The 15,547-nt window shown below is 48.9% G+C and overlaps 1 protein-coding gene across 1 annotated transcript in view; it reads right to left on the bottom strand.

The window, feature by feature from the left end:
• The window catches only part of RUVBL1 (RuvB like AAA ATPase 1), a 31,499-nt gene extending 16,146 nt beyond the window's left edge, over window positions 1-15,353 (bottom strand). The window contains exons 1-3 of the mRNA XM_005887023.3: window positions 15,139-15,353; window positions 11,790-11,876; window positions 4,283-4,415 (exon numbers count right to left, since the gene is read on the bottom strand). Of these exons, the coding sequence (XP_005887085.1) occupies window positions 4,283-4,415; window positions 11,790-11,876; window positions 15,139-15,279 (361 nt within the window). The 5' untranslated portion in view covers window positions 15,280-15,353. The remainder of the gene's footprint in view (window positions 1-4,282; window positions 4,416-11,789; window positions 11,877-15,138) is intronic.
• Window positions 15,354-15,547: the final 194 nt, after the last annotated feature.

Raw genomic sequence — 15,547 nt, 5'->3', positions numbered from 1 at the left:
ACTCCAGTATTCTGACCTGGAGAATTCCATGGACTATACGGTCCATGGAGTCGAGAAGAGTTGTACACGACTGAGCGACTTTGACTTCACTTCAAGTAAATAACAGCAGCAGGACCAGGCGCAGGAAGAACACTGCCAGCTGAAGCTGAGAGGAGGCAGCTCCAGATCTCTGCTGTGTCCAGTCACGTGCTCAGCCTGCAGACTCACTGATCCCCCCTGATTGCATTCCGGATTTCGGGAGGCGGGCCCTGTCATCACTATGAGGTTAAAGCTCCCCAGATGATCACAACATACAAGCCCAGCTGAGACACTCATCTACAGAATGAACCAAGGACTCTGCTCTGCTCACGGCATGGAGACATCAGCTGGTGAGGCGGGAAGCCCTGTGGTGGCTGGGTGCCTCACCATCAGCTTCTCTGTCCTGACCTCCTCTGTCCGCACTGCGGGCCTGTGGTGTCGCGGACTCTCGGTCACTGCCCACTCTCAATCCCAGCCATTATCACTGGCTTGGTTTCCTTCTTTGCCCAGAAACCCAATCGGGACAAAGACTCAAATATTAGGGTTAGGGAACAGTTTTACTCTCCTTCACTCCACCTGACCGACTAGAAGCGGAAGTCTTAGGGTAGCCCCAAAGGAGAGGCTGCACTTCCTTCCTACCGCACCCAATGCCTAGTTCCTAAGCGTGAAGACAAAAGTTTTCCAAACGACATGAATGCACCGGAAGATTGTGACAAGATGGAAATTTCTATACTTTAAAAATGAACTTTGATATATTTTTTTTTAAATCAAACCTTATAGCCCACAGAGACAAGCTCCTTCAAATGGAAGGCTGCCTTCTATTTCCTGGCAGACAGCGGTGACACGAGATTCCTGAGTGGGGAAGAAAGGCATTCCCGTCTCTCACTAGCCCTGCATTTGTTTAGAAGTTGCTCTGTGCTGACAAGCAGGCAGGGGACGTGTGGACGGACAATGAGACCGGCTGTTAGCCAGGAAAGGGGGCCGGGCTGGCGCGCTCTCTGGCAACGACGTCGGGAACGACACAGGTTTCATCTGCTGGCTCAGGTTTCTGAATCCCTGACAGGGATCTTCATCACTTCGAGGAAGCAGCACAGACTCCTTGCTTTTTATTTCTGGTCGGCTTACTGCTTCCTCCCCACCCGCTCTGCCACTTCACAGGAACTCAAAGGCAGAGGAAGACACACAGGGCTCCCTTTTGAAGGCAGTCAATGGCCTGCCTTTCTATTCTGGGGCAGGGTCAAGAAATTCCTCTTCACCTTGCTGCCATCAAAAGAATCACATTGTCCCCTCACCTCAAAAATGACAGATGCTCAGGAAATTTATCTTCAGTTTTCTCAAATTTTAAGGCATTTAAATTAACTTAAAGCAATTCAGACATACGCATTCGTGTAAAGGTGAGCTTTGTCATCTTTTACCAATTTCAGAAAATCATTTTCTAAATAAATAAAAATATATTTTAAAAGTACTCAGATAACTGGAACTGATTGTAACATCTTACTTTTTATCTCATCAGCTACTGAGTTAAATAAAATCTCTGGCACATGTTCCTCAAATTCCTGAAAAGTACTCAGGAAGAAGTTAAACCAGAAAGAGGGTCTTGTGAGCCATTTCCACTGTTATTCCAGAGAGAGCACAACACGTAATAACAGGAACTGGACCTTACAAAGATAAAAGCTGTAAGGAAGCAAGACACAGCACCTAAAGTGAATTCTGTCCAGAGAAAGTTTATAAATGGGGCAAAACTAAGCCGCACTGCCCGCGACACACAGGGGTGTACAGGGCTGCGACGCTCAGAGGCCACTGCCACGGCTCTCACGCCCTGTGGGGACGTGTGGGAGGCGAGGGGCTGTGCCTGGGAGAGCATGAGCCATGTCTGATGCTCTGTACCCTGAGTGAACGGTGGCTGTGTGAGCACCTACTTCATTACTGTTAAAAATAGGTGTTTTTACACTTTCCTATGTGTATGTTATCTTGGTCATGAAGATCTTTTTTGTACAGTTCTTCTGTGTATGCTTGCCACCTCTTCTTAATATCTTCTGCTTCTGTTAGGTCCATACCATTTCTGTCCTTGATCGAGCCCATCTTTACATGAAATGTTCCCTTGGTATCTCTAATTTTCTTGAAGAGATCTCTAGTCTTTCCCATTCTGTTGTTTTCCTCTATTTCTTTGCAATGATCGCTGAGGAAAGCTTTCTTATCTCTCCTTGCTATTCTTTGGAACTCTGCATTCAGATGTTTATATCTTTCTTTTTCTCCTTTGCTTTTTGCTTCTCTTCTTTTCACAGCTATTTGTAAGGCCTCCCCAGACAGCCATTTTGCTTTTTTGTATTTCTTTTCCATGGGGAAACTCCAGTACTTTGGCCACCTCATGCGAAGAGCTGACTCATTGGAAAAGACTCTGATGCTGGGAGGGATTGGGGGCAGGAGGAGAAGGGGACGACAGAGGATGAGATGGCTGGATGGCATCACTGACTCGAGGGACGTGAGTCTGAGTGAACTCCGGGAGATGGTGATGGACAGGGAGGCCTGGCGTGCTGCGATTCATGGGGTCATGAAGAGTTGGACACGACTGAGCGACTGACCTGAACTGATGTGTATATTTCCATTTAAAATAGGTACATAAAAAATCCAGTGTTTCAGGGTAAAAAAATATTTTCAGTCAGAATATTTTGCAGTTTGACAAAATCTAGAACTTAGCCTGCTTTGCTGGGACCCCCATGGCTGTGCAGGAATGAAAGCTTTTCTCATTTTACAGGACATATCCCAATTTCCAAACACTGGAAATTCATTCGAGAGTTATTAAAACACTGTGTAAACCAAACGACATCTATCAATCAGACACGGCACTGAGATGCAGAAGCCTCTGCTTCCTTCTACCCGCTTCCAAGAGCACCCCTCCTCCCATTCGGAGAAACAGCACCGAGCGCCCCCGCCACGGGCCGGGAACCAGGGCGCGCTGGGGGACGGGGTCCGTGCGCCCGCAGCGACACTCAAGGCCCTCCTTCCCACACTTCCCCTCCACCGCAAACGGTGGCACCCGGCGAGCACCCCACTTCCCCTCTCTTCCAGCCCCACGTCTAATCGTTCAGGAAATTTCATCGTTCCACCATCCAGCTGGACCCAGGAGCCAGCCCTTTCTTTCTACCTCCACCGGGCTGGCCCACAGCCCACCACCTCTCGCTTAGGCCCCTCACCAGCTCCTTGCTTCGGCTCTCACTCTCCATCCCAGCCAGAGGGACTCCCGTGAACCCCAAAGCACTCTTCAGCTGCTTCTCTTTTCACTCAGCATGATTTGCAAAAGCCCTATTCAACATACCCTTAAACTAGACGCTAGATTCTTGAGGAAAAAATTCTGGGCTTAGACAAGCCCATTCTTTCTTAAACTTTGAAGAAAACTTCTTGACGTTTTCTAGTAAGTGTCCCTCTTGAGAACACTTACCTTGCTTTGACAACCACAGGGACTACACAAGGACACAGGTGCTCTGACAAGTGCTCATCACCCGTTACCCAACAAGTGCACCCTAGAGAGAGACGCAGGTCTGAGGGGGACTAAGATTTCCCCAGACCCAGACCCGCAGGCATGGGGCCAGGACAATGCCCCCGAAGTCCTGGCTGGAATGAGGGACATTTCGGAAGAGCAGTCACCTTCTGCTCGCTGTATGGAGTCAGAGCACGGGCCCCAGGGTCAGACAGGTGTAGGCTCAGACTATGGTTCTGCGCTACTTGCTAGGTAGATCACCAAAGGCAAGTTATCTAACTTCATGAGACTCTGCTTTGTCAGATGCAAAATGCAGAGCACGTCCTCCTGGGCAGGAAAAGGCCACGGTCAGTAGAGGGCCTGACACGCTACGAGCCTTCAGCACGGGAGCCAGGCCCCGCGAGGTCGGCAGCACTGCCTCGAGGCTCCGCAGCCCCACAGCCCCTGGCTCGCTGACCGGCTGGGCACGCAGGCCCGGCGCTCCCACGGCCCGGCGCACAGAGCTGCTGGCTCAGGGCCAAAGCCTTCGCCGCGGCCGTCACCTCCGAAAGCACAGGAAGGCTGCCAAGAGAGTCCAGTGCCAGTGAAACCCCAAACCAGGGCTGGGGCCCGCGTCTGCCGGTTGCTAAAGCACTTTCTAGAACAACTGGGGTTGTGTTTCATTGCAAAGATAACGCTAATGGCGCCAAAAGAAAAAGAGCAGCGCCACCCGCACACGTCCCAGAGGCGTTTTCGCAGGAGGAGGCCGGTGAGGACAAGGCTCGGCGGGCGCGGGCGGGTACTCACCAATGGCCCTGCGGAAGTTCTCCATCAGCACTTCCGTCTTCTTGATCTCCGTGGAGTATACTTCACTCCCCACCATCGGGCAGAAGGGGACCTTACTCCCCAGCTCCTGAGCAATAGCCAGAGCTAGAGCCGTCTACACAGAAAGCAAAGAAATGCGCTTGTTTCACATTCTTGAAATACAGTGATTCGGGAACATATGCTACAAACAGAAATTATTAACTAGGAACTGAAATTCTAGTCCCTTTAGTTTTAATACCGTTTGCACATTTCACAATAAACATTTGATGACTCTTGTGGACAATTTCTAATGTGAGCGGCATCTCCAACGGTCCCTGTCATCACAATGGCTGTCACGACTGAGACTCGGCCAGAACAGGTCTAGCTCCCGATGCTGCACATGCCCCTCCCGCTAGCCCTGTGAGCTGAACACCACTGCTCTCCTCATTTCACAAATGAGGAAGCTGAGACACAGATTAAATAACTCGTCCTTGGTACCGTAATCTAGAAAATGGCAGAGTGGGGCCTCAAACTCTGGCAGCAGGGTTCCAGAGATCATGTTCCCATCAGAATCAGCAGAGGCTTCCCAAACTGTTCCCTCAACGTCGAAACACAGTGCTGACCACGTCGCAGTAGAACAGCTCTGCTGGGTCTCTGAGATACTGCTTTCTATCTTTACAGACTCAGGAAACCATCAACTACAGCCCATCAAAAATCAGTAATCAAGGAACAAATGACTGGAGGCCCACTTTATGCGGAGTGGCCCCACAAATCGGGAAGAATGACACCCAGGCTGGGATCCTGAGGCTACGAGTTGGTGCAGTCATACTTGAACACGCCCATAGAAACTACAAAGTGACTTTCGCTAAAATAACTACAGCTGCCGAACAGACGAAGACTTAACAGATGCATGACCAAACGTCCCGTACGGAGAGCCAGAACCGCTTTCAGCTGGCCTTAACTCCGACACAAAAGCCCAGTAAGGTCAGCTCCAAGGTGCACAGGCTAAGACAAGAAGCTTGCTGCTACAGAATGACGTGGATCTCTGAGACAGTTGTAATTCCTCTTCTGTTCACTGCTGATGGTTTAATCTTCAGTGTGACCCCAAGCACATGGGCCAGCCACGTGCCTGACTTTCTCATCAGTCAAATCAAATTCCTGGGTTAGTCACTGGCAGCAAGCTGATTGCCCACAGACTGCTCCTATTTTGGCCTGCAGAGTCTCAGGTGTATTTTTCAACTTAGTTGTTGCGCATGCTTGGACGTAGGGAAATTTCACAGAAGAATACAGTCATTTAGCTTCTTCTGAGAAGCAAGAAGCTCTGGCCACAACGGGCCCCAGTGGCCACACGGCTGTGCTGAGAGTGGACACCCAGGCAGCTGCCCCCAGCGAGGCTCGCACTAGCTCCTGGGCGCTTCCTCAGCCCACTGCCCACGTGAGCAGGCATCCGAGTTTGTGCCCCCGAGGCTGATATCTCTAGAGCTGTGCTCTCTTGTATTCTGAGAATGAAGGGACCATCTCTAGAGCATGACAGCAAGGCAGCAGCACGCTCGACCAGGACGCCGTGGGGAGAGCCGCAGGCCGGCCAGGCCCACTTCTGTCCAAACTGCTCACCTGCCCAGTCACTCTTCTTTCTCTTCCCCCAGCGCTACAGGCCCCAACGCCCCTCCCTCAGCTGTGAACTCAGACAGTGCCACACCTGATGCAGTGCAGACCCCACAGCAGCCCAATACGGAAGAAATGACCTATGTGTCCCTGTACCAAATGAGAACTGCGTGGCTAAGAAATGCCGCGGGGTGTCCAGCTGCTTCCGTTTAAAGGCTCTCAGAAGGACAGCGTGAGATGCGGCTACTGTAGGGACTAACCTGCACCTACCATGTAGGACAGAGGGACCTGCACGAAGACTGCGTGACGTGAGCCAACAACGTCCAGATGATTAAGCTGGATTCAGAAAAAGCAGAGGAACCAGAGGTCAGACTGCCAACATCCGCTGGATCGCAGAAAAGCACGAGAGTTCCAGGAAAACATCTACTTCTGCTTCATTGATTACGCTAAAGCCTTTGACTGTGTATCACAACAAACTGGAAAATTCTCAAAGAGATGAGAATACCAGACCACCTTACCTGCTTCCTGAGAAATCTGTGTGCAGGTCAAGAAGCAACAGTTAGAACCAAACATGGAACAGCGGACTGGTTCCAAATCGGGAAAGGAGTACGTCAAGGCTGTATATTGTCACCCTGCTGATTTAATTTCTACGAAGGGTACATTATGTGAAATGCTGGGCTGGATGAAGCACAAGCTGGGATCAAGACTGCCGGGAGAAATATCAATAACCTCAGATATGCACATGACACCACTCTTATGGCTGAAAGTGAAGAGGAACTGAAGAGCCTCTTGATGAAAGTAAAAGAGGAGAGTGAAAAAGCTGGCTTAAAACTCAACATTCAAAAAACGAAGATCATGGCATCTGGTCCCATCACATCATGGCAAATAGATGGGGAAACAGTGGAAACTGAGAGACTTCATTTTCTTGGGCTCCAGAATCACTGCAGATGGTGACTGCAGCCATGAAATTAGAAGACACTTGCTCCTTGGAAGAAAAGCTGTGATAAGCATCGTCATCATATTAAAAAGCAGAGACATTACTTTGACAACAAGGTCTCTATAGTCAAAGCTATGGTTTTTCCAGTAGTCATGTATGGATATGAGAGTTGGACTATAAAGAAAGCTGAGAGCAGAATTGATGCTTTTGAACTGTGGTGTTGGAGAAGACTCTTCAGAGTCCCTTGAAGTGCAAGGAGATCAAAACAGTCAATCCTAAAGGAAAACAGTCCTGGTTATTCATTGGAAGAACTGATTCTGAAGTTGAAATTCCAATACTCTGGCCACCTGATGCAAAGAACTGGCTCATTGGAAAAGACGTTAATGCTGGGAAAGATTGAAGGCAGGAGGAGAAGGGGACGATAGAGGATGAGATGGTTGGATGGCATCACTGACTCAATGGATGTTGAGTCCATTGAGTCCAGGAGTTGGTGATGGGCAGGGAAGCCTGGCATGCTGCAGTCCATGGGATCAAGAGTCGGACACAACTGAGTGGCTGAACTGACTGCCTGACTGACTTGCACAAGAGATCCCGCTGAATGCTCCCAACCAGCCTATGAACTCGATGATCTAGTTCACATTTCATGGACTTAGAAACTGAAAGTCACACATGCCCAACTCACTCACAGTCAGCTGGCAAGCATCAGGGCCAGCATGCAAACCCCGTCTCCAGGACCCACTTCTGATGACCGCCCCAAGCAAGTGGCACAAAGAGGCTGTTGCCAAAAGATTAAATAGTCAACTTTATTTTCAATTCCACATGAACGCCTTTTCCTAAAACCCAAACACAAAGCCCCATTGTTATGAGCGTGCAGCCTTAAGAGGGGAGCGGCCACATTCTGAACAAGCAGCGCACTCCTGCCGGCCACTCAGTTACGCTGCCTAAACCTCGGGGCCCGTGGGCACACAGTGGCGCAGGAGAGTTACCCCACGCCTTGAACGTGTGGAGAGGCCACTGGACAACCCACAGGTGCTGAGAGCCTCTGGTATCTCCTGAAGGAAAATGGTACGATGTTACCAGAGCACCAAGGACCCACGGCTCCAGCAAACTGGCCGAGAGAGCCACAGCCGCTCCTTCCTGTTACAGAACATCCAGAATGAGTAAATAGTCAAGCCAGATCCAGAGAGGAAAGCTGCCATGCCTGGGGAGCTGGGCCTGTGTTTGATAGATGCCAGAAACCATGGATACAAAGAAGCCTCAAAGAACACGTGTCAGTAGACAAGCTGACCACAGAGAAAGTCTCCAAGGGCCAGGGACAAGCTGGCCAGTCTCAGCGCAGCTCTGGCTGAGGAGGCCTCCCTAGTAGGCTCTCAGACAGACTCAGGATTGGGCTCTACACGGCCTGACGGCCAGAAACCCAAGCCACAAAATTCCCATCACGTGCCCTGGGGTGGGCGCAAGCAGGGCCCCTCACAGGAAGTTCTCGGCCCTGATCAGGAGATCAGGGAAGCCTCAGATTTGATCAAACACAAGTCCACAAGCAGACACAGGATATAAAGTGAGTAAGAAATTGTTTCATGAACAAGAAACAAGAGACTACAAAAAATAGCCAGATCTTGAAGAAATGAAAAAATTGTAAAATAAGAGGAGGAGGGAGAGGCTTCTTCATTACAAAAAAAAGTAAAAAGAAAAAGAAAAAAAGCAAGCGAATATATGTATTAATGAGGTTAATGGCAACCCATTCCAGTACTCCTGCCTGGAAAATCCCACAGACAGAGGGCTGTGGGGCCGCAGTCCACTGGGCTGCGAAGAGCGGACACACCTGAGCAACCAAACGCAGCACGGCGCGTGTGCTGACCGAGGGTACGAGAGACTTACAAGTCACCTAGTGACCGAGGGTTCGAGAGACTTACAAGTCACCATTGTGCAACCAGCAGTGTGATAAGGCAAAGACCACTGAAATGCTACAGCCATCGGGTAAAGGATATTCCCAACATCTCAGTGTCACTTCCCAGAAGACTGAGTTTCAGAGCGACCCAGTCCCCTCAGAGGAGAACACGGCGTGGTGTCAGCCTTCCGCTGCGATGCAGGTTCCAGACACAATACCACCACCTATGCAGTGTTCTGCCAAAGTGCTGAGTGTTTCAGACACAGTCAGACAACCACTGTAGGACACTCTACAAAACAGCTGTCCTGGGCTTTTCAAAAATGTCAGTACTGTACAAGGAATCCAAAAAATGCAGGGAAGGATAACTGTTCCAGATAAAGAGACTAAAGAAACTATTGTGAATGCAATGTGAGGTATGTGATTATAATTCAAATAAGAAATATGAAAAATGAAAACAAAATGAAACAAAAAAAAAAGAAGCACAGAAAACGAGAGAGCCAAAAACTGAAAAGACTTACAGATATTTTACTATGAACTAAATATTAGCTAATACTATTAGCAACATTACACTTCTTGGGTGGATAACAGTATCATGGCAAAGAAGGTCCTGGCACTTACTTTCAAACGGTTCAGAAGTAAAATACAGAAAACACAAATTCACAAAATATTTACCATTAGTTACCTATGAGTAGGGTACAGAGGGGTTCATCAAACTGTTCTTTCCACTCTTTTGTAGATTTCAAATTTTTCAAAATGAAAAACATTCAACGGACTGTATTGAAGAGTAGCTTTCTCACAGGCTACAAGGCAGACTGGAAGAGAGGTCTAAAGAAGCTCCCCAGAATGCAGCAGAGCCAAAGAAACAGAAAACATAGGTTAAAGACTCGAGGACAAACTGAGAGGCTCCGGGCGGGCGCTTCAGATTGGAGAGCTCGCTGTGGGAGCCTCTCCACCTCTGCAGGGCGCCCTGCGGGCCCCACGGCCTCCACCTACCAGAGGCCAGCAGCACCCGCTGCCCCACCGAGTGCAACGATCGAAATGTCTCAGGACAGTGCCACAGGGCCCAGAGGGCAAAGGTGGTCCAGGCGGAGAACCCCTGCAGGGGGGCGCCACCTCACTGGACTTCAGGAGAGGAAAGAGACCACAGAAAGGCAGCATCTGAAGAAAGAGAGGCTAGCCAGTTCCCAGAACTGATTAGATATGTTACATACTCAGATCCATATCAAGCAAGATAAATGAAAATAAATCCACTCTTTGACATACCACAGTGAAACACCAAAACCAAAATATCCCAAAAACACCCAGAGAAAAAAGACAGAATCCTCAAAATTAATCTTCTCGAAAGCAACACTAGTACCCAAAAGGTAGGAAATACCATTGAGAGAAACAGCATTGAGAGAAAGCGTCTGTCAGCTGAACTACATATCCAACAAAACTCTCTCTCAAAACAAGGGCAATACAATTAACACAAACCTGACTTTGCCAGTTCCTTCTAGAAGGAACTTCTTAATGATGTGGTTTAGGAAGAAGAAAATGGAAAGAGAGCAAACATCTAAGATACGAAAAGGGACAGTAAGCAAATAAATGGTAAACACAGTGACGAGCCTGGAGAAGGAATGGCACCCACTCCAGTGTTCCTGCCTGGGAAATCTCACAGACAGAGGAGCCTGGCGGGCTACAGTCCATGGGGTCTCGTGGAGTCGGACGTGACTGGGCAACTAACACACAGTGATGAGCAGAAAGGAAACTGAAGTTCACGTTTACAGCCCTTTACTTGTTCACAAATACAGCACTTTTTCCTCAACTTTAAGACACCAACGTAAGATATACTGGCAATTCAATCATATGACTTCAAAATGATAAAGTCATCATCTTACAAGTACCAATTTAATAACTCTTCAACAGGGAGGGCTGCTACTGCTTCAGAAAGGCTAAGGGACCTGCCTGGGGTCTCAGCACCAGGGTGGAACCCCCTTCTTTACAAACTCACTCCCAAGCTTCTCCTCTCCTGCATCGAGTGAGTGAGTTGCTCAGCTGTGTCCAGCTCTTTGAGACCTCTTGGACTAGATATGGATTCTCCAGGCCAGAATACTGGAGCGGGTAGCCTTTCCCTTCTCCAGGAGATCTTCCCAACCCAGGGATTGAATCCAGGTCTCTGGCATTGCAGGCAGATTCTTTACCAGCTGAACCATAAGAGAAGCCCAAGAATACTGGAGTGGGTAGCCTATCCCTTCTCCAGCAGATCTTCCCAATCCAGGAATCAAACCGGGGTCTCCTGCATTGCAGGTGGATTCTTTACCAACTGAGCTATGAGGGGAGCATCAAGCGGCCTTCTTAAAGAACAAACAGGCCCAGATGGTGTGTTTCAAGCACCCGGCCAAGCCCCTCACAGATCCCACAAGCTGTTAGGCATCTCGGCCTAAAAGGCCCTTTTCTTTCCTGCAAAGCCAAACCGTCTCCCCGCTCCAAGGGTAAATGTCAAGCCTCAACTCCTCCAGCCATACCAGCCCAAGCGCCACCTTCTGCTGCAACGCCAGTCGCATCTATGGCCAGGCGACGCCCTGCAGCTCAGCTGAAGACCTTCCTGCTGCCATGGTTCCCTCTCTGCCCCAGGGAGCCCATGAGGCCCTTGGAGATAAAAAGACAAAACTCTTTTTCCCTTCTCCTGCCATCTCTCACAGCTAGGGCAGTGTTGCGTCAAGTCAGCATTTGGAAAATTGCCTGCTGACCGATTTTCTTTCCCTCCCAAATAAGATGTCATTCCCAAGATTTTATGACGCCCTAGGCCAACAGAAATATATTTCCAAAGCAAAGGAGACTTGAAAGAGATAAAAGAGAAATTAAGGACAATGAGACCCCTCTGAGGACTCCATTCTCTCTTCTCTGGAGGTCAGCCAGGATAATTTGAATTTTAGAAGCATGGATTTTAGATACTCAAATGTATTACTGCACATCAGTTTTAAAAACATACATATAACCAATTCAGCTAAACAAAGACTAGTGAAGACACAAATTCAATTTGGTTTAGACATTAAAATCAACCTCTTGGGCAGATTTTTAAAATGAGAGAAAATGAGTACCTTGCCAGTTCCAGGAGGTCCTGCCAACAGGACAGCTCTTCCAGCCATTTTCTTGCTTTTGATTAATTCTACTATCACACCACATGCCTAGACACCACAATGGAAAGAAATAGTAAATCAATATTAAAATGCTTCACAGGAGGAAACAGTCAGTCTCTGGTGCACACAATTCAGACTCATTCACTGAACGCCAGGACACCACAGGGGCTGCTCCAGGTGCTGGAGGCCACGAGGGCCACGGAGCTCCTGTTCTCATGGGGAGACAAACACAAAATCACTATGAAGAAAGGGCAGCAAAGGGGCGAGTGGCTGGGGCAGAGGGTACTCCACAGAGCGATCTGGGGAGGCCTCTTCGACATTGTATTTGATACATGAAACTCCAGGCAGGGCAGAAGTCAGTGTTCCCGGCAACTCAAAATACAGGAATGAGCCTGGCACACCCAAGGGACAGAAAGGCTGCATGAACTGGAGTTCAGAAAACAAGCAGGCAAGGAAGATGAGGTCGTGGAGGCAGGAGGGGCAGAACTTAGATGAAGACCTTCCAGTCCACAGTCAAGTTTGGATTTTATTCTGCATGTAATGGGAAACCAGTGAAAAAGTCCCAGGCTACATGTCACGTTCTGAAGATTCGTTTTTAAAGGGTCTTGATGGCTGCTCTATGGAGAATGGAAATGGGAGCTGTGGCATATACTCCAGGGGCCCTCTAGAAATTGGAAACAAAACTGTGTTTCTATCTGCACGTGTGCATCTTCCAGGGAGAGATTCACAGCTTACAGTAGATTCTCAAACTAACCCACTAAGTACTAAGAAGCAATGATATTCTACTAGTTGGCCATCAGTTAACTATCCCAGAATGCTGCAAGCAAACGCTGCATGTGATTTTAATCTGTGGCATCATAAGAGCCAAGAAATGCCTTTCAAATCCTCAAGACTAAATTATTTGTGAGCATATTTTAAATATTCTGAGCATTAAGCCATTTTGTACAGCATATACATTGTGTGTGTGTGTGTATATAAAATCACATACATCTATCTGTAGATATAGCCGACCCATGAACCCTTGAAGTTGGGATGCACGATCTCCACACAGTCAAAAATCAGCACATAACTACACAGTCAGCCCTCCATATCTGTGACAGCAGCCAAGTGTCCCAATGCTTATATACTGAAAGAAATCTGCATATGGTGGACTCATGCAGTTCAAACCCATGTTGTCCAAGGGCCGACTGTATACTGACACATATATGTATGTACATACACAGAAATTCTGTAAATGGGTTACTGATTTTATGCACTTTAGAATATTTTTGGAGCAAGGCTGAGAAAGTCACACTCCCTGAACACCTGTATCTTGAGACTACATAACACAAGATCTCTTGCACTGATTTAAAGCATGACTCTCTGCAAGGTGCATTCTATTTGTCTCAAGGCAGGTCACAGCTTTTCTCCCTGGGCAGTAGCGTGCTGACAACGCCTTGTGAACACATCTAACTCTTCTCTCTCTTTTCCCCATGGACTATGGAGATGTATCTTGCTCTCACACTTAGCCCCTCAAAAACACAGGTTCAAGGAAAGCATGTGGATGTGCTCTATTCCATTTCTGGCTCAGCTGGAAAAGCACAGTACACTTACACAGCCTAGAAGATATTCTTCAGAGGTCGCATTTTTAAAAAGATAAAAGAGCCACTGTGGTCTTTCCATAGTAACCGCTGATGTCATGACCCTCAGCATTGGAACTCTTTGGGCAACTAAACAGGTAGAAGACTGTTCAAGCCTTGTCTATGTACGCTCATTCACACACTTCCTCTTCCCGTTAGTATTCTTCCATTTAGGCTCCTTCTCTCCAGTGAGACACTTCAGTGGATTCCAAAAGTTAAAAAGTATGAACTGGAAGGGCCTTTAAAAACTGTCACTCTCATTTTTCAGGTGAGGCTATTGAACATCAAGGAGGCTGGTGATGTGACCAGACTCAAACAAGGACCTGGCAGCAGAAGTGGGATGACTAACAAATCAGTACATAAATTCTGAGTCCCTATAATAAGCCAGGTTCTGGATATTTAACACCACCCGGTCTCTATCCTTGGGCAGCTCATATTCATATGGAGGCACACAGCATCCGAGTTAACAGCATGGATTCTGGAGTCAGGTTGCCTTGGCTTTAAATCCTAGGTCCACCAATCCCCAGCTGAGTAATCTCAGACCCATAACCTAATCTCTGTGAAACACAATTTTCTCATCCGAAAACAGAATTCATAACGCAGAGGCACAAATGCTAACATATTTACGGTAAAGTATACTAATGTCTGCAGCTGAATTTGAAATGCAAAGGCAGATGGCTGCTGGATGGATAAATGAGCAGATGGAAGATAAAGCAACGGTGTAAAATGTTACTTGCAGAAACCGGGCACAAGGGTATACAAGTCTTCCAATTTTGTCGTATGTCAGATAAGTGTCATAAAAAAGTAGAGGAGAGACAATGTAAGGATGGAGGGGAGCAATAAGACAACGGAAATGGGGCTGCTTAGCACATGGAGAGCACTCAACAGCTGTTTGCAGGGACAGCCTCTCAGACAGCCGCATAGAGAGAAACTTTATCCAGCTGTCTGAGAGAAACTTCCACCTTAAGCTGAAGCTGGATAAACAGAAAGTTCAGTCACCTTATCCTGTCACATTTTCCCCTCTGGAAGGATGGTGTTCAAAACGAAGGCTTCTCTTTGGCCCTTTCTTAGAGGGCAAGAGTCTTAACCGGGACTTGTACAGCTGCTGAGCCACAGCAGAGGCCCACTGGCAGAGGGCTGAGGGGGGCTGTACTACACAGAGAGCACTGTCTCGGGAGTCAGAAACACACAGGCACAAACTCCAGTGTTGCTATTACTAAACTGAGCGGCCAGTGGACTGAGTGGCCAGGTCTCTCACCCTGAATTTTTTCATCTACAAAAAACAATTTTAAAAAAGAGCCTGAATAGTTCTGTGATAATGCCGTAGGTGAGAGGACTGGGCACCATCATCACTTAGTAGATGTGGGCTTTAACTGCAATGGTCAAAAAGGACTCGGTACCCGTCACCTGCCGAGGCTGGTCATTTTCCGGCTTTAAAATCCCAGAGCCTCCCAATGCGTTCCCAGAAACTCCAATTTGGGGCCCGCAGAGGTCCCCCCGCAGAACCAATCCCCAAAGTCTAACACTCCTGTTTGGCGGTTTAAACGTTTGTGTCCGAAACGCACGGTGCGGGAGAGCAGGGTTTCGCCCGTTTTCTCCCCGCCGACCCCCGCGTCGCGCCGACCGCCGGGGCCCAGGTCCGCCCCGCCCAGGCCGCCTCAGCACCCCCGGCCCGCCGCCCGCCGCCACACCTCACGCGCGTTCTCCTGGCCCACGAGTCCCGAGGCCGCTTGCTTGGCCAGGCCGCTCTCGTCCAGCCCCAGCCCCTTCACATGGCTGTGGGAGGCGATACGCTGAGTCTTAGTGGTGCTCTTCACCTCCTCGATCTTCATCCTGACAACCCGAGCCCCGGAGCCCGCAGAGCCCAGGCAGCGCGCACCCTGTTACCACGAGGCCGTTACCAGGCGGTTGGTCCCGCCTAGGTCGGCGTCCCATTGGCCGCGGCGAGAACGCCTCCGCGCTCCATTGGCCCCTGGCTGCGCCCGTCGCGGCTGCCGGTAGGGCCCGCCCACCACCTTCCGGCGGTGTCGCGGGGTTGCCTTCCCCCGCGGCCGGCGCTTCCTTCCTGGGTAGGGACTAGAGGGGCGGCGCTGCAGCTCA

This window comes from Bos mutus, chromosome 22, assembly GCF_027580195.1.
Source record: "Bos mutus isolate GX-2022 chromosome 22, NWIPB_WYAK_1.1, whole genome shotgun sequence".
Taxonomy (NCBI): Eukaryota; Metazoa; Chordata; class Mammalia; order Artiodactyla; family Bovidae; genus Bos; species Bos mutus.
Note: the sequence above shows the minus strand (reverse complement) of the source record. Positions and strands in the feature narration are given on the sequence as shown.